Genomic DNA, 24,262 nt, shown 5'->3' on the forward strand with positions numbered 1-24,262 from the left:
CAACTGAATTGTTCATTTTAGGGCGACTTTTATGGTATGTGAATTACATCTCAATTAAAAAAAAAGAACCTGTATGAGATACACATATACATAATTCAAACATTACAGAAATACATAGAAATAAAACTTTGCCTGTATTCCCTCTCCAACTTTGCCTCCCATTTTTATCATATTCTCTATACTGCTCTTATTATTTATAATCAGTTTCTTCATAAAGTAAACTAGAATCTTGTTATGCATACTGCTTTTTTAAATTATTTTAAATTTTATTGTATTTTTTTTTCATCTTTTTAGGGCCACACCTGTGGCATGTGGAAGCTCCCAGGCTAGGGTGTTGAATTAGAGCTGTAGCTACCGGCCTACACCACAGCCACAGCAACACCAGATCCGAGCCACGGCACAGCTCACAGCAATGCCAGATCCTTAACTCACTAAGCAAGGCCAGGGATCGAACCTTTGTCCTCATGGATACAAGTCAGATTCATTTCCACTGACCCATGACAGGAACTCTTGCATACTGTTTATGTTACTTTTTTCATTGAATTATGACCTGTCCATTTTTTCATCATCGGAAATAAGAAAAAAAATTCCAAGTTGACTTTTTAAGTAACACAGCAAACCCAGAAGTCATAGAGAAAAAGACTGATAACTTGATTACATAAAACTTAAATGTTTGTATATGGAAAAGTTTACTATAAATTAACAAAAATACACAGGGAACTCCACCCAGTATTCTGTGATGGTCTATGTGGGAAAATAATCTGAAAAAGAATGGATGTGTGTACATGTATAACTGGATCAGCAGAAATTATCACAACATTGTACATCAACTACTCTTCCCCCTGCCCCCCGTCTTTTTAGGGCTGCACCTTCAGCATGTGGGAGCTCCTGGGGTAGGGGTCAAATTGGAGCTGCAGTTGCTGGCCTACACCAGAGCCACAGCAACAGTAGATCCAAGCCACATCTGTGACGTACACTACAGCTCACAGCAACAGTGGATCCTTAACCCGCTGAGTGAGGCCAGGGGTCGAACCTGCAACCTCATGGATACTAGTTGGGTTTGTAACCTGCTGAGCCACGACGGGAACTTCCAGTACCTCAATTATTCTTCAATAAAACTTTAAAAAACAACAACAACAACAAAAAATAGACTAAGAGGAAGTATAGGCAACATTTATAAGAAAGGGTTAATGTTCCTGTATTGAGAATTAAAGATCCCATCTATAAACTGATTTAAAAAAGGGACACATGGCAAGTCAAGGAAAGAAAATACAAATGGCAAATACACAGAAGAAAGACAGCAACTTCGGGAGTCATCGTGTTTTGCCCATCAGATTGGCAAAAAGCCAAAGGACTGGTAACCACTAGTACTGGTGAAAACGGGGGAAAAAGACACTCATAAGCTGCTGAAGGAGATGTGCTTTGCTACAATCTTTTGGGACCGCAGGTAGGATTTAACCTATGGGATTCTTAATTCACAAAATAAAAGCACACCACTAAATATGTTCCCAAGCATGTTTATTGCAGCGATGTTTATAAGAGGGAAAAATTGGAAACTGGAATGTCTGCTGACAGATGATAGCTAAGTAAATTGCGATTTACAGGAACTGCAGATATTAAAGATGTGCAAAGTGTGTCAACCCTACATGATGGACCTGGAGGCATGTACACAGTAGATAGCTATGTGCAAAAAGCAAGTTGCTGAGTAATTACACAGTAAGAAGTAAGTGCTACCAGAATACACCTAGCCCCCTAGAGATGTGACTACGTATTTATATTTTGTTGTAGGCCAGGAGAAAGCCTGCAAAATTTGGTATGCCAGGGGCTGGGGTATGCTGAGTTTGATTATTTTTAAAAAAAGGAACTTAAGAAAGCTGATTGTTGATAAGGGACAAAATTGCGCTTATTTTAACTTTCTTCAAAGCGGGAAGAGTTAGGATGAGAAGTCAACGCGGATCAGATGGGAGAGTTAAGAGCGTAACTAGAACACCTGACAGAACATAACATGCGAGGTGAACACTTTGCTTTTGGTCGAACATTTTGGCTCTTTACAGAGGCAGAGGCAGAAAGGTTGGGAGGAAGCCCAGTCTGGTCAGTCTGAAGTGCCAGCCTGGTTGCCGGCTGGAGATGGGAACTCTTTTCTTGACTTCTGGTTCTGCGTCTCTTTGGGGTTCACCTGGAAGAGAAGGCCCCTGAACTCTACACAAGAACAGATGGGGGCAGAATCAGTCTGAAGGATGTTGGCTTCTGGATCGGTTATGATTCACTCGGTGAAGGGTTTGCCTTCAGTGTTATAACCGGAGACCACATATCCACTGGGGTCAAAGAGACTCCCCAGAGCAAATTATTAACTCAAAGAGGAGCAGTCATCCTAAAGCCCAGAGATAGTTCTTGGAAAACCTAATCTCTTCTACTTTAGGAAAACTAAAAGGTCAAATTGAGGAAAACCTTAGCTTTACTGTAACGATCCTACCCCAAATGCACTATTGAGAGAGGCTAAAGGTGATTCCTGAAATGACAGAGAAATTTGGAAGATGTATCTTCTTTTGAAACTGTTTAGAAGTGCAAAGAACAGATCTATTTTTTTTTAAGTGAAGATGAGAATTTTTTTTGTTTTTTAGGGATGAACCTGTGGCATATGGAGGTTCTCAGACTAGGAGTCTAATTGGAGCTATAGCTGCCGGCCTACGCCAGAGCCACAGCAACTGGGGTTCTGAACCGTGTTTGCAACCTACACCACAGCTCACCGCAATGTGGGATCCTTAACCCACTGAGTGAGGCCAGGGATCAAACCCGCATCCTTATGGATACTAGTCAGGTTTGCTATTGCTGAGCCACAATGGGAACTCCCAAGATAAGAATATTTTTAAAAACAGTGGTATTTTTTGAGGAGAAACTAGTCCTGTTCACAACTGTTTTGTAGGTTGACTGATTCCTCCTTTGCATAGATTCATTTAAAACGGAAAAGTGCGAAGGTTGCCAAGGGATAGGGCCTGAACACAGGGAAGACACATGTGCTCCTGTTGGTGGCAGGCAGCTCTGAGAAGTGACTTTAGGTTCTCTTTGGGGATGTTAAAGAGACAAAAGGAGATTTATCTGAAACTGACAGGTCTTTGGACATATGCAAATGTCATAAACACACACCTCCTTCAGTTAACAGCAGGAACAAAAAAGACATTTTCCCTTTTCTTGAGAAATGGCTCCTTGGCAAGGTACTTCTTCAGGCCAATGGACCCAGTGACTAGGCCTCTGCATCAACAATGATTATGAATAATTTCAGGGAAAAAAGAAACCTCCTAAATGCTGTGATCAGAGGGAAAGAAACGAGTGAGGAAAGAGATAGCACAACCAGTCACCGTTCTCACAAAACGGCAATCCTCTCCCAGTGAGGAACACAGATGTGACTCTGGGTGGGGCACCAAGCCCAACCCCCCATCCCAAACCTGAGGGGATAGAGTGTGTTCAAAGAGCAAGAGTTTCCCATTCAAAGTTCCTTTTTAATGTCTTTTAGCTAAATTAAATCCTTTTAGGATGTTTCTTTTTTCCATCTTTCCCAGGCAGGAACAGAAGAGTGGGGAGCAGGCGAGCTAGAAAACGAGCAGGTGATGAGGAGGGCATTTCTGCAGTTGGCACAGGGAGCTTTGGAATCTGTTTGGAATCTATTTGGAATCTAGCTGCAAACTCTCTGCAAAACATGCCCGACCTAAAACCTTCATGTGTTCTCGCCAACCTCGCAGAAGCTGAATCAACCGCACGTGGCTCTGTGAAAAGCCACCTCACCCCGTGTGGCATTTCTGCTGTCTGGTTGGGTTAATGTCCCTGCTTTACTAGAGGCTAATATTCAGGGAGTGCAGACGTGGGCGGAGGGTGCAGGCCTAACAGGGGCCAAGCTTCATTTGCTCCTGGGTTTTTCAGAGAATCAGCTCTCGGGAGGGACTTCTCACTGGGCTCGGACTTCTCACTGGGCTCCCTCTGTCCTGCTCCCGATGCCGCTCTGAGACACAGGTGGCGGTCTCGGGTTGGTTCTTTGTCAATCAGCCAGATCACGACACAGACACCTTTAGATCTTTCCAGGGGCCTCTTGTGTTACAGGGGAAGGGGAAACATACGGAGCATCTATTCTTTTCTCTCCTTGTCCTCGGGAGTCTTGCTCATGGTGAGGCTGGCATTGCTCCTGCTTCCTCTCCCAGCACTGGAAAGATGAGGAAGGAGCCTTTGGGAATTTTTATTAAGAAAGCACTTTGCTTTCAGGGTAGACAGAAACCGCTACTCAACCCCACTCACCATTTGTGGGAGCTTGGGAAATGACACATTATACAGTTATGTGTGACGGACGAGGGTGCTTCTTCAGTGACACTGGGACTAGGGAGGATGGTGAGCTGTCCATCACCTGCATCGCAATGGACAAGGGATGGCTCCAGGGTCCCTGTTGACAAGGAAACCTAAAGGTGCCGGGAAAGCACCTGTTTAGTGCGGATCTTTCTAGTTTCAATCAGTCAGTTTTGAAAGGGATTCTATATTTTCCTTCACTGAGGAGGTGAGGGGCAAGGATGAGGGTAATGAGTATTGCAGCCTCTCAATGCAGACAGAGAAGAAGGAGAGAGGGAGGAAGGAGGGGTGATCTGAGGTGCTGGCACACCTTTCCGGCATTACACTTACTTTTAGCACTCAGCATTTTGCCTCTGCTCAAATTTCAAGTACTTTCTAGGACAAAAGTGGTTAATTTGGAATGACCTTGAAGCATCCTGCCTCTGTGGATGGGGGAGGCAGTCCCTTGACTGTAACCTTTAATCTTGACAAACAAGAACAATCTGGCAGCGGTGGGGGCAGGGAGAGTCCAGATAAAGGACTGAGGGTAAAGCACATGCTTGAATTTATGTGGGTTCCCTACCTCCTGGCCCCTGTCCTGCACAGGACACGACTCACTGTCTGCTTCCGAGAACGATCCGGATTCGTCGCTGGAGTTGGTGCCGTAAGACTGCTCACATTTAATCTGGGGTCGGACTTGGTTGTACATTCCATCTCCCATCAGGCCTGGTTCCTGATGTTCTGTGGCAAGGAATCTGGCTCCCTGGGAACAGGGTGAGGAGGAGAACTCACAGAGAGGGAGGCTGCAGGGCGAGCCCCCGCTGCCGTCCTCCGCGTAGGAATACGAGGAGCATGAGCTCGAAGTCCTGGTCCTGGTCTCCAGCGGGGGCGAGCGAGGGCAGACTTTGATTGGCACCGGGCAGCTAGTGTTGGGCCGCATCCTTCCTGGCAAGTGGTCAGCCATCAGCCCACCGTGAGAGTAGGTCTGAGAGGTGGGGAGGGACTGGCCGGCCCCTACCCACAGACCCTTTGGCACCGGCTCAGAGAGGTCTTTGTCCAAAGCGCTCACCCCAGAATACGAGTGCACCGCAGTGCTCACTTGGTCACAGGCGCTGGAAGAGAAGATCACACTTCTCCGGTCCAGCTCTCCTTCCTGTTTACAGAGAGCCTCCAACCCAGGCCCCTTGAGGGGCGACCCCATTGCGAAGCTGGACGCGTCCTTCTGGCCCATGTGGGGCTGTCCGTAATTGCCCGTGAAAGGGGCGTAGTCAGTTTTAAGGTCACCCTGAGTGATCCCCTTGTCAAAAGGGCACGCTGAACTCCTGGCAAAGTGCTGCTGAGAGGTACCCGGCGGGCCAGACAACTCCACACTTTTTGCTATGAACAGAGACCTTAAGCAGGAAGGGGAGGACGCGCCCCTGGACCTTTCCAGGCAGGCGGCCCCCGCAGCGGGGGCGGGGGCGGGCGCGGGAGCAGGGGCGGGACTGGGCTGTTTCCGGTCCATTTCCACGTCCCCCGCCCTGTCTTTGATGTCAGGCTCATCTCCGGACAGGCAGAGCGTGATGCTCTCCTCTTCGTTCTCCTCGCTGGGCGGCTCGCTTTTAATCTGCCCCATGGCAAGCCCCGGCTTGAGGCTGTTGCCGGAGTTATCTTCACCGAATGTGCTTGCAAAACCTGAGGTACTGTGTGATGATGCGTTATAGACATTCTTGGTACATGCAAGCTGGTATTTCTTGTATCTGGGGTACTGCGTTAACGAGTCCTTTGCCGAGCTCTCCTTGGTGTCCGTGGGCACGTCGGACTCGGGCAGCAAAACTTCTTCCTTCTCTGCTACTGGGATGGCAGTGGCCTCAAAGCTGATGGGGTCTGGAAGCATCTGGTCCCGGGGGCAAGCCATCTTGGCCGTCTCAGAATCCATCGTCTCCTCCTCTTCCTCCTCCTCCTCTCCGGCGCTGTTCTCCCGGTCCTCGTGCGCGCGCTGGCACGCGGCGTCCTTCCGGCACACAAATAGCCCATCCTCGCTGTTCAGGAGCTGTGTCTGCAGGAAGCTGAAGCAGGAGTCCTCCAGGTTGTGCATGCGCAGGAGCTCGGCGCAGCGGAGGACCTCACGGATGTTTTCTCTGCTGAGTAACAGCTTGGCGGTGTAGGCAAACTGCAACAGCGGCCCAAAGCCCCTGGCCGTGACCTGCAAAACAAACAGGGAAATTGCCCACCGTTACCATCAGCACTGCTATTGTCCCGAATCCCTCAACTGAAGCGAGATAACCAGACAGTGCTAGTGTCCCAGGATAAAGACTGCAAAGGAGCAGTTAATCTCGTACTGGGTCAGCAATGATTCTGCTTCCAATAATTAGGGCCTGTCTCGTGCGTGCCACTGCTGTACTTCATCAGGACACACAGAATTGAAAATCACCAGGGTCAAGTGGCTAAACAAGAGGACAACGGGTTCAGTGTTTACACTAATGAAATATCCTGGCAAAAATGTGCGGTAACAATGGGAAGCCTATTAATTTCTCTCCCCATCCGTCCTGTTGAGAGCCATTGTACATCAGGAGTGCTGTGATACTTCTTACAGCTCGCTCCAGCCAAAGAAAGCATGGCAGTGTTCTTGTCAGCTGCAAAACTGGTGATAGGGCTTCTTTAAACCCCGAAAGTCCGTGGGATTTCGAAAATAGTTTTTTTTTTTCTCTTCACCAAGTTAAAAAGAGACATTAAAAGCAGCTCCTGTTTTTTGCTCACTGAATCCTGGTTTCTAGTTGGGATTTTCCAGTCATCATGTCATAGCCCATCTTCCAATGATACCAGAAATGACAACAATCCCAAAACAGTGTTCTCAACAAGAAATTAACTCCTGGCCCATAAAAGGCAGGGGTGGGGGTGGGGGGTGTTAGAGAGCTAAACAGACCGGCTGTTATTTAAATGGCTGAAGCTGCTGAATGACACAGGACCTGGGCAATGCCGTCCCTAATTATAAGCAGCAGCTTTGCCACCCAGCTGTCTTCTTCCCTGGTAAATCTTCAGAGGCTGGGCCTACTGTCATGTGCTGCTCATCCATTACATTTCACACAGATGGGAAACGTGCTATTTATGCACAGCTTGTGTACACGCGCATGCGTGTACACGTACACATCCAGGGCAAACCAGACAATTAGAAAGATGCTGCCTAAGGCCAACTGCTTTTTTTTTTTTTCACTCCCGGATGGAAAGATTAAATTTGCTGGTGTTGAGAGCAGGCTTCCTTAACCTATACACAAACTCACGCACCCTCTAGGTTCTAGAAGCACCGATGATCCCATAAGGAAGGGAAGGGAGGCAGGTCCGAGAATTGTGTACAAAGCCAAATGAAAGCAGTGGTTATGCGGCCCTTGCTGGAAGCTATAGTAGCAGTGATTTTAAAAAATATCTGCTAGGGGAATAAGTGCAGAGCAAGATGAACTGGCTTTGTAGCTGACTGCCCATTCAGCACAGCACACAGAGCCCAAACTCTTGTGAGGACTTATATCTGTTGTTCAAGATTCAACTCAGCATCAACTCCTCTGGGACCCTCTGCAAACCTCTTAAAGAGCCATCCTCTCAGCCCTGATAGCTGGAGTAAGGAAATACCCTGCCTTCTCCAGGGCACCACTCACTTTATATCATTGCATTCTAAGGGAATGCATAGTATGAGAAATTTCTTAGATCCATAGCTGGACTGAATTTTTTTTTTTTTTTTTGGTCTTTTTGCTATTTCTTTGGGCCGCTCCCGTGGCATATGGAGGTTCCCAGGCTAGGGGTCGAATTGGAGCTGTAGCCCCTGGCCTATGCCAGAGCCACAGCAACGCAGGATCCGAGCTGCATCTGCAACCTACACCACAGCTCACGGCAACGCCGGATCGTTAACCCACTGAGCAAGGTCAGGGACCGAACCCGCAACCTCATGGTTCCTAGTCGGATTCATTAACCACTCAGCCATGACGGGAACTCCTTTTTTTTTTGCTTTTTAGGGCCACACCCATGGCATATGGAGGTTCCCAGGCTAGGGATTGAATTGGAGCTGTAGCTGCTATCCTACACCACAGCTCACAGCAACGCTGGATCCTTAACCCACTGAGCAAGGTCAGGGATCGAACCCACAACCGCATGGTTCCTAGTCAGATTCATTTTCGCTGCACCACAACGAAAACTTTCTGGACTGAATTTTAATTGTTAATATTTCTGTACTTTAAATAAAAAAAAAATATCCATCAGATGATGAGTTCAGAGATGTCTGGTTTAAAAAAAAAAAAAACAGGGAGTTCCCGTCATGGCTCAGTGGTTAACGAATCTGACTAGGAACCATGAGGTTGTGGGTTCGATCACTGGCCTTGCTCAGTGGGTAAGGGATCCCGCGTTTCCGTGAGCTGTGGTATAGGTTGCAGACGCGGTTTGGATCCCACGTTGCTGTGGCTACAGCTCCGATTGGACCCCTAGCCTGGGAACCTCCATATGCTGCAGGAGTGGCCCAAGAAATGGCAAAAAAGACAAAAATAAAATAAAATAAATCAAACACACACACACAACAGGAGTTCTCTTGTGGTGCAGTAGGTTAAGGATCCAGCATTGTCACTGCAGTGGCTTGGGTAGCTGCTGTGACGTGGGTTCTACCCCTGGCCTGGGAACTTCCACAATCCACACAACAAAACCCTATGACTTCAAGACCCCAATTACAGTTCTACAAAGTCAATCACTGCCATTTCCCTTTAATTGTATTTAATTGTGTCTGTGTCTACTATTTTTCTGTCTGACAGCAAAGCTTCTTGACATCATGGATTGTTTCATTTCTCTTCGTAACCCTGCACCTAACTAGTTTATCTAAACACCTGATAAAACCTGTCTATTATTGAATATGTCAGAGGTCTAACTGTGCCCCTAACATATAAACAGTGTCCAGAAGGGGACAACACAGTCTGTCTGGTGAGCACTGCCTCAAATTGCTTTTGGAGCAAGGCACTGTGTAAACCAGCAAACGACACCACTTAGCGCGTCAACGGCAGGCAGGAGTGCTTCTTGGTCGTGTCCCCTGGTACCAGTATTGAAAGGAAGCTCATCTGACCTACGCTTTTGTTGTACTAAGCTGACGTGACCATAGATTCAGCAAAAGTCTGTTTTAAGTACTTCTCTCCCAGGAACCATTTCAAGGGAGTGATCCAGCAATCCCATTCCTGGGCATCTATCCAGAGAAAACCACGAATCGCAAAGACACATGTACTCCAATGTTCATTGCAGCACTATTTACAATAGCCAAAACGCGGAAACAACCTAAATGTCCATCGACAGAGGAGTGGATCCAGAAGATGTGGTACATATACACAATGGAATATTACTCAGCCATCAAAAATAACGAAATACCAGCATTTTTAGCAATATGGATGGACCTAGAAACTATCATGCTAAGTGAAGTCAGCCATACAATGAGACACCAACATCAAATGCTTTCACTGACATGTGGAATGTGAAAAAAGGACAGATGGAACTTCTTTCCATAACAGATGCTGACTCACAGACATTGAAAAACTTATGGTCTCCGGAGGAGACAGTTTGGGGGGTGGGGGGATGTGCTTGGGCTGTGGGATGGAAATCCTATGAAATCAGATTGTTATGATCATTATACAACTACAGATGTGATAAATTCATTTGAGTAATAAAAAAAAATGAAAAAAAAAAAGGGAGTGTAAGGTAAGGACGTATGTACCGATAACCAAAGAAGGTTGATGAGAATGTCACACCACTCATTTCTTCATTGTAACATGGCTCCATCACAAAGAAAAAAATGGCAGAATCAAGGCAGAGTTGACCCTCCCACTAGGGAGCATCTTCTGCTCTGCTCCTAGGCAAACTGCCAGTTGCAGAGTGGATAATACACAGCTTGAGTTTTGGCAGATGGGCTCCTTATAGGAGAAATCGGGGAAACCCATCTCAATGCTCTTTATGCTTTTTTTGGGTTTCATCATTTTATTTATTTTTTAAAGGGTCACACCTGCGGAAGTTCCCTGGCTAGGAACTTCCTGGCTGGCCTTTACCACAGCCACAGCAATGCTAGATCTAGCCACGTCTGCAACTACACCACAGTTCACGACAATGCCAGATCCTTAACCCACTGAGTGGGGCCAGGGATTGAACCCACATCCTCATGGATACCAGTTGCGCTCCTTATTGCTGAGCCACGATGGGAACTCCTCCTTACGTTTTTTTGTTTTGCTTTCTTTTTTTGCTTTTTTTATACAGCCCTCCTCATACTCTCCTTACCACTTTTTTTTTTAACCTTTTTTCTGTGAAACCGTTTCCTCATTTCTATTTATTTATTTATTTATTTATAATAGTTATTTCCCCAATACAATTTTTTTTCTACTACTTCTTTTTCATTTTGATGCTGTTGGTCTCAGGAAGCCTCACCACTGTCCCCTACCCTATCTGCCTTTAAAGAAAATTCCTGGAGTTCCCATCGTGGCGCAGTGGTTAACGAATCCGACTAGGAACCATGAGGTTGCGGGTTCGGTCCCTGCCCTTGCTCAGTGGGTCAAGGTTCTGGCGTTGCCGTGAGCTATGGTGTAGGTCGCAGACACGGCTCGGATCCTGCGTTGCTGTGGCTCTGGCGTAGGCTGGCAGCTACAGCTCCGATTCGATCCCTAGCCCAGGAACCTCCATATGCCGCAGGAGCGGCCCAAGAAATGGCAAAAAGACAAAAAAAAAAAAAAAAAAAAAGGAAAATTCCTGAAAAAGCCAAGGGACACCTCCAGAGATCCCTAAATCAGTCCTGGGTGTCACCACTTGCCTCATGGCTGCAAGGTGCTGCAGAAAGCTTCTCTGCTCAGTGCCAAGCTGATGCTTAATTGTATGAGTGGACCTGAGGTTGCCAATGAGCCCAGTCTCCACATCCCAGATCAGATCACCAATTCTTTTGCCCTCAGGAGACATGATGAGCTTGAAATGATTGTCATGTGGTCATGAATGAGCCATGAATAAAAAGAGGGTTGTAAACTGTCATTCAAGCCCAGGTCAGAGGAAATGGTGTGCTCGCCATGAAGGTTCAAGAGTCCATAAATAGCTCTTCCCTCCCAGAGTTTAAGCCATGCTTTGTCATAGTCAATTCTGCTAAATTTTGCTCAGCTTCTGTGTGCAGGGCCTTGTCTAGTTGATCAGTTGCCATTCACCAAGCACTTCTTAGTGCCCAGCGCTGTGCCAGCTGGTTCTCAGGATGCACTGCAAGGCAGGCAGGATTGTCTCTGTCTTGTAGATAAGGAAACTGAGAAGCAAGGAGGTGAGGGGGCACATCCAAGGTCACAGAGATAGTAAGTGGAGAGCTGGGATTCCAACCTTGGTACTCTCAGCAATGGTTGTGTACAAGACTCAGCCCTGTGCCTAAGAAACTAACAGTTGAGCTTTGAAGGAGAAATATGAACAATGACAAGTTGATTTTAAGTAATCACGTACATCAGCAATGGAAGGGCTCTCACAAGCTTACATGATTAGTTTCCAACTGAGAAATCCTGACCAGTTCAGGAGGAGAGGCGATTCCTGTGGGGTCCCTTGAACACTTGTAAGCAGGACACCAGGATGCACTGAATTGCTCCCGATTGGGTCTGACCTGGGTCAAGAGCTTCTGTGATACAATGAGTGCATTCTGAATTGCCAGAGCTGTCCCTCCCAGGAACCCAACTCTGGTGCACTTCAGGCCAGCTGCAATAGCTCCAAATACACAATACAGAAAGTGGGTGCCCATCACACATGCAGGCAAGTGTTCAACCAGGCGGAGTCTTTCTAAATATTGGTTTAGCCTCTGTCTTGAGTAGCCTGTACTGTCTTTTTATTTTTCGGAGTCATTTAAACTCACATTGTACTCAGAAAGCAAATATCCGGGTACCGACATGAAGCTGCATGTTTATGAAACAGGGGCCACAAGCTTGCATTGTTATTCACGTTCTGTTTTTAGCAAGTAAGGCTCTGATAACGGGGAAAAACTAAGAGGGGGTAGAAGGTGGAGAATCACACACAAAACTAATGACCCATAAAAATGTTATTAAGAAGGTAATGATTATCAAGTTATAGTGGAATGAAGAGACGAGAAACAGCAAGGCAGTTCCATCTCACTGGTGTTAATGGAGCTGTGTTTCACGGCTCTGAAGGAAGCAGACCTATCTAGGCTAAAATTTACCGGTTAGGAATGGCCTCAAGGAATGATAACCAAATGCAAAATACAATATTAGGGGCAGTCTTGCATTTTTTTTTTTGTCTTTTTGCCATTTCTAGGGCCACTCCTGCGGCATATGGAGGTTCCCAGGCTAGGGGTCTAATCAGAGCTGTAGCCACTGGCCTACGCCAGAGCCACAGCAATGCAGGATCCGAGCCGTGTCTGCAACCTTCACCACAGCTCACGGCAATGCCGGATCCTTGACCCACTGAGCAAGGCCAGGGATCGAACCTCGACCTCATGGTTCCTAGTCGGATTCATTAACCACTGCACCACAACAGGAACTCCAAGCATTTTGAATGGAATATTTTAGTTGGATCATTTTGAAGAGTACATTTTTCGCTATGCTTAACTATGTAACCACCTGGTCCCATGCTGTGCAATACACATTGTGCTATAGATGAGACAGCATGGAGAGTTCCCTGTGGGACAAAGACCCAAGGGTGGTCAGGAAGTAATCCCACCTCGCTCTCTGGCTGTGCCTGAAGAGGCAGTGACCTCATCTGACAGCTGGCACACACAAGGCAAGTGGCACTGACTTCTGGGTTTGAGGCTTGCAAGAAATAAGGTCAGACTAGAAGACTTGTGCACTGTGGTGTGAAGCCACATGTCACTCAGGTGTTGAAAAACTGACCCACTGAAACCATAACCCTCAACCCTTGATGTCCTTGGGTTCCGATGTATCCTCTCTCTGCTGTCGAAAAATGGAAGATGAAGTGATGAAAATGCAGCTGGCAGAGGGCACACTTGGGTGCTGTCTGTAGAACCAGGGCATCTTGTTCTACTGGACAGAGCTTGTGAAAGACAACCTCTAATGGGTTTCATGGATATGGTTTATTACAGGGATCAGTGAGCTTCAGGCACAAATTGAAAGTAGGGTTTAGGAACGTTTATGAGACTTGAACTACATTCTCTACTCAAGCCACACGATGCAACTCTCTCAGCTGGTTCTGCCAGTGTGTGTGTATATTCAAGGCTGTAACCACACCCATCTGCCGAAGGCTGATCAGTTGGGTCAGGAGATCTGATGACTGCACCTTAGGAGAGGGGTGGCATGCTACTCAAAGTCCCAAAATTTCAGCCTTCCAACACAGAATCTTTTACCTTCAGCAACATAACGTCCCAGGGAAGCTGGATCTCACCTACACCGCAGGAGCGGCAAAGGGAAAGTAACAAAGCTGTGCTGATGGGCTTTTGAAAACACTGAGCTGAGTTGTATTTGCACAGCAAGGCACTTGTCAAATAAAGACAACAACACTGGTGACAACTCACTCCTCCCCTCCACCTCCGCACAGCACTGTATCACATTCTGCAGGCTGAAGACTGATTTAGTCATGAGGCATCGCTTCTGATCTTAATTTTCTAAAATTAATATCCATATTAGCACACGTTTCTCTCCAAACCAGGATGCTATACAGCCATACCACATTCAGGATGTATGTGTTATAAACCTCACTATTTCAGCAAGGTGTCTGGTTACTCTAATACTAATTTTAGTTAAAGATAGAGCCAATGAAACCAATCCGTTTCCATTCCCAAAGTAACAATACAAAGACTAAAGCAAGATGATTAATACATATAAGAATATCATTTCATCTGGTGGGTTTTTAAAAAAATCTGTCAGTGAATATGGTTTAAAAGCCTGAAACTAAGTATCTTTTCTCTCCTGTGCAGGCTTGAATTTGGGTTTGCAGCCAGAACACAAAGTTCCTCTCCTATTCCTAAATCTGTCCCTGAGATGCTCTATCTGATCATTCAGTCGCAGACTATTTTCTTGATTATTCCTCCCTTTGTTCATTCACTCACAGCCACGAACTGGGTACTTCCCATGCACTGTGGGACAGCAGAGGGAACCAGTTCTCTTGGATCCACATCCTAGCTCTACTATGGTCCACCTGGGTAACTTTCTTTTTTTTTTTTACTTAATCTTTCTGTGCTTTGGTTTCTCCAACTATAAGACCAACAGTGCCTGCCTCGTAGTAAAACCTATGGAACAGGGTCTAGCATTGAGTAACAGCTATTATTATTGCTGTCACTGCAAAAATGAATAATACATAGTCTCCTCCAGGGAGCTAAGAGGGTGACCAGAGAGCCAGATGGTCAACACAAATGTTTACAGTATAATCGAAGTGGGTATTTGCAGGGTGCTGAGGTGGGACCAAGGAGAGGGCAGGAACTGCTAGGGGCATCGGTGTAGGCTTCCTCGTGTTGAAGGCTGAGTTGATGTTCATCAGAGTAAGTCGAAGAAAGGCTTGGCCCACTCCATCTCCTTCAGGCTCTTCCTCAAATGCCACTTTCTCAGTGAGGCCTTTCCTAGGCCTCTAATCACAAGCGTCCTTCTCCATCGCAGCACCGGGACTGGTGACATGACTTTCAGGGCCCACTGGCAAGCGGCAGGGTGATCCTCTTATTCAGAGATTAAGAACGAGATGAGGACAGAGTTCTTCTGAGCGTGAGGCCCTAAGCAATTGCACAGGTTATAAGCCCATGAACCTGGCCCTGTGAAAACACATGTGCACATATGCATGCTACCTTTCCTTGCAGGTGCAATGGGCTCCCTGATCTCAGTGGGGTGATGGTGTCCTAGGATAGAGGCAAGCAGTGAACTCCTTTGCAGTGAAACCCAAAGGCTAGCTGGCCCAGCTATTGGGACCAGCAGCATAGGTCAGCAGTGACTGGCAGGATCATGGGTATCTGGGACTGAAATACGCCATCAGCTCATGAAGGTACTTTTGGTTTGTTAAAAAAAAAAAAAGAAAATCATGTAGGTTAAGTAGTCAAAGCCCTGCTCAAGTTCCCATGATAGAGAGTCATGATCCCAGACTCCCTGAAATTAATTCCCAGTAACTCTTGAGGAAGGACTCAGCTATAATCCATGTTTTTGCTATGATTTCTTCTGTCATAGGGTTTGCAGAAATGTACAACCTGTAGTTTTCCTAAATCATGAATACAAACTTTTTTTCTTTTCAGGGCTGTACCCGCGGCATGTGGAGGTTCCTAGGCTAGGGGTCGAATCGGAACTGTAGAGGATGACCTGTGCCACAGCCACAGCAATGTGGGATCTGAGCCACATCTGCCACCTATCCACAGCTCACGGCAATGCCAGATCCTTAACTCACTGAACAAGGCCAGGGATCAAACCCACATCCTCATGGACACTAGTCAGGTTCACTGATCCCTGAGCCATGTCGGGAACTCTCCAAACTTTTTTTTTTTTTTTTTTTGGTCTTTTTGCCTTTTCTAGGGCCGCTCCCAAGGCACATGGAGGTTCCCAGACTAGGGGTCCAATCGGAGCTGTAGCCACCGGCCTACGCCAGAGCCACAGCAACGTGGGATCTGAGCCATGTCTGCGACCTACACCACAGCTCACGGCAATGCCGGATCATTAACCCACTGAGCAAGGCCAGGGGTCGAACCCGCAACCTCCTGGTTCCTAGTTGGATTCGTTAACCACTGCGCCATGATGGGAACTTCCCAAACTTTTTTTAATTAAAGAAATTTAGCTAAAAATTATTCAGAAATTGTTCAGATCAGTACCAAATCCATCTATCTCTACCTATCTATGAATTGAAGTAGCACAAACATAACAGGACAATCTAAATAGTTCTGACCAACTACTAACTGTGACTTCAAGCATTCAATTTTATTCTGACATTATAAATTCATATGCTGGTTATTTCCTATTGTCTCTCAGCCTCATGCTCACTCTCTCTTTGTACCCTCCCCCTTTTTTTGGCCACACCTGTGGTATGCAGAAGTTCCCAGGCCAGGGATTGAAACCACAACACCACAGCAGTGACCTGAGCCATAGCAGTGACAATGCCAGATCTTTAACCTGCTGAGCCACTGGAAAACTTCTCTCCCATTTTTTTAAGAAATAACTAACACACATCCCTGCATATGTTTATATATCTTAAACTGATACAGGGATGTATGATGGTTTGATTTACATATATTATGAAATGATTACCACGATAGGTTCAGCTAACATTCACCTTCTCATATAGATACAATAAAAAGAAAAGAAAAAAGAAATTATCCTTGTGATGAGAACTCCTAGGATTTGTTCTTTCAGCAGCTCTCTCTCTCCCTCTCTCTTTTTTTGGCTTTTTAGGGCCATACTCGTGGCATATGGAGGTTCCCAGGCAAGGGGTCGAATTGGAGCTGCAGCTGCCAGCCTTCCACCACAGCTACAGGAACATGGGATCTGAGCTGTGTCTGCGACCTACACCACAGCTCACAGCAATGCGGAATCCTTAACCCACTGAGCGAGGCCAGGGATTGAACCCATGTCCTCATGGATACTAGCTGGATTCGTTACTGCTGAACCACGACAGGAGCTCCGGCAGCTCTTTCTCTATGTCATACACCATGCTCCCCACTCTAGTGCTGGGGCCGGGAGTGTAAAAACTTTGCTTCCCAGGCTCCTTTGCCAAGTGGTTTATTCTCCAATAGGGGGCACTGGTGGGAGAAGAGAGATAGGCAGAATGAAGCTGTGGTTCCTTGTTCTCTTTTTTTTGCCTTCTCTGGTGAGGTGTCTGGAAGTGGCTGTCTCCTCCCCAGGTGCAGCCCCTCCTTGGTGCTCAGAGGCCCCTTGATCCCTCCAGCCCTGAGAGTGGGAGCTGCTTCCTGCTGTCATTAATCACTGGGTTCATTCTCCTTCCACTTTCTGTTCTTTCAGTTTTCCAGCACCTGTGTAACCAATTCCTGGTCTTACACCCCCTCTGTCTGAGACACCTGGCGTGGTTTCTGTTTCCCTGACTCAATCCTCATCCATTTTACAGACAGGGAAGCCAAATGAGGTGATGAAGGGATTTTCCCAAAGTCACACGACTGGTCAGCCAGGGCTTCCCTCAAACCTTCTGCCTGCAGAGTTCCATGCTCAGGCTCCTTTCACACCTGATGCTGTCTCTCTGAGGGGATCCAGAAAATAAATGATATTTCATATGGAAACACATGATTGTTCCATTTTACTACATTCTCTAAAACATTCAGTTTTATACAGCTCTGGCCAAAGGAATTGGCTGACCGGATGTGGTACATCCGGGGTAGTAAGAAGGGTGACTTTTGGGAGTTCCTGTTGTGGCTCAGTGGTTAACGAACCTGACTAGGATCCATGAGGATGCGGGCTGGAGCCCTGACCTCACTCAGTGGGTTAAGGATCCCGTGTTGCTGTGAGCTGGGGTGTAGGTCACACATGCGGCTCAGATCCTGTGTTGCTGTGGCTGTGGTGTAGGCTGGCAGCTGTAGCTCCAATTGGACCCCTAGCCTGGGAACCTCCATATGCCATGGGAGCAGCCCAAGAAATGGCAAAAAGACAAAAAATTAAAAAAAAAATAAATAAAAAGAAAGGCGAAGCTGATGTTGAGGGCTATGTCATTGGGCCCCTGCCCGTGTCAGTTGGCTCAGGATTATCATGGGCTACGAAACAGCTGAAACTGCCCCTTACATGTTTGGTTGTCTCAGGTTGATGAGAACAGAGAAGGGGAAGCAAATATCATTGTCTCCCTCGGGGACTGGCAACACATTGGCCTCGTGGAACCTTCATTTCACCTGGGTCGTTTCGCCCCCTCATCTCACTCCTTCAGGTGTGGACTTGATTCTTCCTTCATTCAGCCACAGATGGTTCGATTTCCCAGGTAAATGACAAGCAAAAGTCATGTATGATACAAATATAAAGTACTGTATTCATATTTACTCCAAAAGCAGACAATGAAAACAGAAAGTCTCTCTGCTGAAAGATTATATAATGAAGCTCATAGAGTAACTTTTAAAAATTCAATTTCAGTCTAAGTGTGGATCTTAAAATAGATATAAAATAGTTGTAACTTTTTACATTTTTTAGTGTAAAATGAAAGTGAAAAGCATCCCCCTCACTGGTAATGAAGTAGTAAAACCTGCATCTAGGTTTACGGTTTCATTTGAAAAACCACCTCCAACAGAAAATCATTTTTAAAAAGAAGATTTAAAAAAATTACCTAATTTCCATTTGAATGACTGTCTCCCCTCTTTCAGGAAACCAATGATCTTCATAGACCAGAATTTTCTTGAGTCAAGGTTTGGTTTTACCTCCTAAACCCCTCCAGTCATTTCAAACCAACCATCAACCATTTGATGTTCATCCAGAAAACACAAAACATTTTTTCAAAGCTTCTAGTCTTGAGAAGTTCAGTCCCCCATCAGAGCCTTCTAATGGTTCTTCATATTAAGCCAAAATTCCTGTTCCTGAAACCTAACCTCTACTCCCTTCACTGCCTTTCTCTAAAATACCTTGAGTCTGACTCCATCCCATAGGGTACCTGGTCAGAGTAAATGTTCCATTCATTGGTACAGAGGACAGAACTACCACATCCCATCATTTAGAACCTGTTTTCTTCTCCCAAGGCAACAGAAATAAAAGCAAAAATAAACCAATGGGACCTAATCAAACAGACAAGCTTTTGCACAGCAAAGGAAACCATAAAAAAAAGGCAACTAACTTATGGAATGGAAGAAAATAGTTTCAAACAATGCAACCAACAAGAGTTTAATTTCTAAAATATACAAACAACTTATACAACTCAACAGAAAAAAAAACCAACGACCCAATTGAAAAATGGGCAGAAGACCCGAATAGACATTTCTCCAAAGAAGATACACAGATGGCCAACAAGCACATGAAAAAATGCCCAACATCACTGATTATTAGAGAAACACAAATCAAAACTACAATGAGGTGGAGTTCCTGTCATGGCTAAGCAGTTAATGAACTTGACTAGCATCCATGAGGACGAAGGTTTGATCCCTGGCCTCACTCAGTGGGTTAATGATCTGGCGTTGCTGTGAGCTGTGGTGTAGGTCGCAGATTCGGCTCGGTTCCCGCATTGCTGTGGCTGTGGTGAAGGCCAGCAGCTACAGCTCTGATTCAATCCCTACCCTGGGAACCTCCATATGCCACAGATGCGGACCTAAAAAAAACCCCACCACAATGAGGTACCACATCACACGGGTCAGAACAGCCATCATTAACAAGTCAACAAATAACAAATGCTGGAGAGGGTGTAGAGAAAAAGCTACCCTCTTACATTGTTGGTGGGAATGTAAATTGGTACAACCATTATGGAAAACAGTATGGAGGTATCTCAGAAAACTAAATATAGAACTACCATATGACCTAGAAATCCCACTCCTGGGCATATATCCAGACAAAACTTTCACTGAGAAAGATACATGTACCCCTATGTTCATTGCAGCACTATTCACAATAGCCAAGACATGGAATGTCCATCAACAGATGAATGGATTAAGAAGATGTGATATTTATACACAATGGAATACTACTCAGCCATAAAAAAGAAAAACATAATGCCATTTGGAGCAACATGATGGAACTAGAGACTCTCATACTAAGTGAAGTAAGTCAGAAAGAGAAAGACAAATACCATATGATATCGCTTATATCTGGAATCTAATATATGGCAGAAATGAACTTTTCCACAAAAAACAAAATCATGGACTTGGAGAAGAGACTTGTGGTTGCCAAGTGGGAGGGGGAGGGAGTGGGATGGACTGAGAGCTTGGGGTTGCTAGATGCAAACTATTGCATTTGGAGATCCTGCTGTATAGCACAGGGAACTATATCTAGTCCCCTGTGATGGAACAAGATGGAGGATAAAGTGAGAAAAAGAATGTATACATCTAAGGATGACCTGACCCCCTTGCTGTACAGTGGGAAAATAATAAAAAAAAAAAAAAGAAAAAAAAATAAATTCAAATTCCAAAAAAAAAAAGAATGTATACATATGTATGACTGGGTCACTGCTGTACAGCAGAAATTGACAGAACACTGTAAATCAACTACAATAAAAAATTAAAAAAACATATTTTCTCTGATAAGAATTATTATTATTATTTTTTATGGCCCCACACACCTGAAGCATATGAAGTTCCCAGGCCAGGGATCCAACCTGCACCTCCACAGTGACCTAAGCTGCTGCAGTTGATTCTTACCCACTGTGCCACAGCAGGAACTCCTAGAACCTATTTTCTATGAATGCTAAGATTTATTTCATTGCCACTTATTACTTATGGTGCTATCAATGACCATCTCCGAGCTTTTATTCCCCCTAGCACATGCTATGCATAAGCTATGTGTCCATTTCAGTCTTGCAAAATTGATTTCTTGATTCAAGTGTGTACACTTGTCTAGATATTCAGAAATGGTTCTTATTCTATAAATTGCTCTTCAGCAAAACTTTTTTTGGGGGGTGGGGGGGCATGCCTGTGGCATGGGGAAGTTCCCAGTTCAGGAATCAAACCTGTGCTACCGCAGTGACCCAAGTCACTGGGTCATCTCCAGACTTCTGATGTATTCCTGGGCTCCACAATTTCTCAAAGATTTTGACCTTAACAAGTTATACCATAATCATGTCTATTTTTTTTTCTTGTACTGTCAGAGGTTTACCTCATCCAGACTAGCAGCTTAGGTGTTTTATTCTACTTGAGGTTTCATTTTCTTCTCCAAGATTTTCTGTTTTCCATCCAATGGCCCCTCTCCATAATATGCAATAGAGAGGGAACTCAGGGCTCTTTGTCAGCCTCAATACTAAATGATCAGCTCCAAGAAGCAGCTGTTGGTTTCCTCACCTTCTTGCTCCACACAGAACAATACATTTATTTTCCTACCTGTCCCTTTTTGAAAGGTCCCCACTCATTTTGGGCTTGGGTTTTCCTAATACTGTTTTTGTAGTTCACATACCTTTTCATAGTCGTTCATGCTTTTCTACCATTTCAAAACAAACAAACAAACAACACACACACACAAAAACCAAACTGAGCTAAACAGAGAGCTGTTGGCACAACTATCCTCCTTTGTGGAAAAAAAAAAAGTCCTCATCTGAACTTTGTTTCGGGCATTCATAGCCCTCATGATTCATCTTTCCCTGCATGTGCGTAATTTCTACATCTCTCTCTCTCTCTCTTTTCTTGGCTGCGCCTGCAGCATGTGGAAGTTCCTGGGCCAGGGGTCAAACCCATACCACAGTAGCAACTCAAGCCTCTGCAGTGACAACACCAGATCCTTAACTTGCTGTGCCACAAGAGAACTGCACATTTCTCTTATTAAAAAAAAAAAAAAACCCAAAAACTTTCAAAAGGTCATGAAGCCCAAACCAGTAAACTCCTAAAAGAAAACATAGGGGAAAATCTTCATGACACTGGATTTGGCAATAATCTCCTGGATGGGACAACAAAAGCAAATATAGACAGCTGGGATTTTATCAAATTCAAAAACTTTTGTGCATCAAAAGACATGATAGGGTGAAAAATGCAACTTATGGAAATGGGAGATAATATCTGTGAATCCTATATTTAATAAGGGGTTATATCCAGAATATATAAAGAACTCCTATGACTTAACAACAACAATAAAAATCAAATATTCTGATTGAAAAAAGGACTTGAAAAGTAATTTTCAAAACAAGATACACAAATTGCCAACAAGCACATGAAAAGATGCTCAACATCACTAATCATCAGAGAAATGAAGATCAAAACCACAAGAAGATATCACCTCATACCCATTAGGATGATTACTATCAAAAGCACAGGAAATAAGTGTTGGCAAAGATAAGGAGAAATGTGGAAGCCTTGTGCATTGCTGGTGGGATGGTAAAATGGTGCAATGGCTAGGAAGAAGAGTATGACTATTCCTCAAAAAATTGAAAACAGAACTACCAGTTGATCCAGCAATCCCACATCTGGGTATATATCCAGAAGAATCAAAAGCAAGGGCTGGAAGAGATATCTGTACACACAATAAATAGAGCAGTAGTATTTTGCAATAGCCAAGAAATGGAAGCAACCCACATGTCCATCAGTGGGTGAATATATAAACAAAGTGTGGGCATATACATATGATGGAATAGTGGGCAGCCTTTAACAAGAAAGAAATCTATCATACGGTACAACACGGACACACCTTGAGGTCATTGTACTAAGTGAAATAAGTCGGTCACAAAAAGACAAATGCTCTATGATCCCATTTATATGAGGTATCTAAAGTAGTCAAATTCATAGGTAGAGAAATTAGAATGGCGGTTGCCAGGGGCTGGGGGTCGGGGAAAAAGGGAACTTGCTGTTTAATGGGTTTAGAATTTCAGATTTGCAGCATTCTGGTGTTCTGGAGATCCGTTTCATAGCAATGTGACTATTTTTAAAGTAAGATGAATGTTGGATGGACACTAGTATAAGACACTTTTTAAAAATGGTTAGTAAGATGGTAAATTTCATGTCGTATATATTTATCACAATTTAAAAAAGGTCTTGAGATATTTTGAACAGTGCAAAATCTCCCCTTTGACTATCATGTTCTCTAAAATGCTACGGTCTCTTCTAAGGATCCTTTCATGTATATTCTTGTCAGTTCCTTTTAGTTCCTCAGTATTAGGACCAAAATAGCCATCCTAGTCTTGAACTTTCTACCCTCTGACAGGTGAAACTGCCAAAAAAGTCAAATCAGTTATCACTCGGCTATTCTGCTGTTAGTGGAAGAGCATTCTGATAGCTATTTATATAGCTGAAGTTCTGTATCATGCTTCTCCTTTGCTCTAATTTTGTAAATGGGAACTGGAACGTGGAACCTGTAATGGCTCTGACTATATAACCCATAAGGAACTCCTCCTACACTCTCAATTTCATTTCTCTCCCTTCTAATCTTCCTCAGCACTCTTTTGAAGGTTCCTGCCCTCTTGTTTCTCAATTTGCTTACAGAACTTCTGGATATTTGGTGCCGCTCTGCTCTTCTTTCTGGTTGGTTCCATTTTTCATTTGAACACAGAATTCCTTCCCACAGCCACATCTCAATGTGATGCCCTTTTGCTTACCAGGTTGCTTGGGTTACCTGAGAAAAGTCTATTTATCACCCTGGCAATAATCTCCAATTCAATCGTTAGTCACTCCTGCTTTACCCATTGATGAATAGACATCGGAAACTAAGTATTGCTTCTGTCTTGCCCTTCTCCTTGGCTTATCTGGTGATTCACCAAATACTGTGCACTTTCACATCAATGTCAAACCTGCTCGCTTCTGCAATAATTGATGTCATGAGTTTAGCAGGATTTCCATCTCCCCTCTTTCAGTTTAAAGCATAAGCCTGTACACTGTGGGTTCTCAGTAACTATTAGTCGAACTGAGTTGAGCTAACCCGAGTAATGCCTGCCGGGGCAAGCAGACAATTGGAGTCCTTCTTTCACATGACAATCCATCACATATTTGAAGACATCTGTCGCGCCTGGTTAAGGAATTTTTTTCTTTCCCTTCAAAAACTGAAGTCATATTTTCCATCTGAAATCAAAACTGAAGAACTGACAGATCACACATCTCTTATGGAAAATGTTATTTTCTTCTTGACCTGTGGAAGCAAGTGGGTTTACATTCCACTAATACCCCCAAAACCATGAGGACTCAGTGTCACCAAGGGAGGACCACTGACTGGTCTTTGGTGGGGAAAGTAATCTGACTCTGACAACTTGAGCAACTAGCCTGCTGTTTTCCCCTTTCATTTGCAAAATAGGAATAAATAAATAGGGACGTGCTGAAGAAAGTTAGATTATACATTTGAAAGGCCTTTGAGACACAAACCCTTACAATTCTAAAAAGATGTGCATCATCATCTTAAGCAGAGCTTTTTTATTTGCAGTGGAAGTGGGTGTTATTACAGCTTACAGAAGGAACAAGTTAAAGATTATGCCTCATGGGCATGGTTTATAC

At 44.7% G+C, this 24,262-nt stretch overlaps 1 protein-coding gene across 9 annotated transcripts in view; it reads right to left on the reverse strand.

Annotated features, from left to right (window-relative positions):
- The window catches only part of BACH2 (BTB domain and CNC homolog 2), a 400,538-nt gene that overhangs the window by 35,503 nt on the left and 340,773 nt on the right, over nucleotides 1-24,262 (reverse strand). For all 9 annotated transcript variants that reach the window (XR_002343529.1, XM_021090103.1, XM_021090081.1 and 6 more), the window contains one exon: nucleotides 4,892-6,493. Coding sequence is in view for 8 of the 9 variants with exons in the window: in XM_021090103.1 (XP_020945762.1) it covers nucleotides 4,892-6,493 (1,602 nt within the window). In the remaining variant the exon portion in view is untranslated. The remainder of the gene's footprint in view (nucleotides 1-4,891; nucleotides 6,494-24,262) is intronic.

The sequence above is a fragment of the Sus scrofa genome, chromosome 1 (assembly GCF_000003025.6).
Source record: "Sus scrofa isolate TJ Tabasco breed Duroc chromosome 1, Sscrofa11.1, whole genome shotgun sequence".
Classification (NCBI taxonomy): domain Eukaryota; kingdom Metazoa; phylum Chordata; class Mammalia; order Artiodactyla; family Suidae; genus Sus; species Sus scrofa.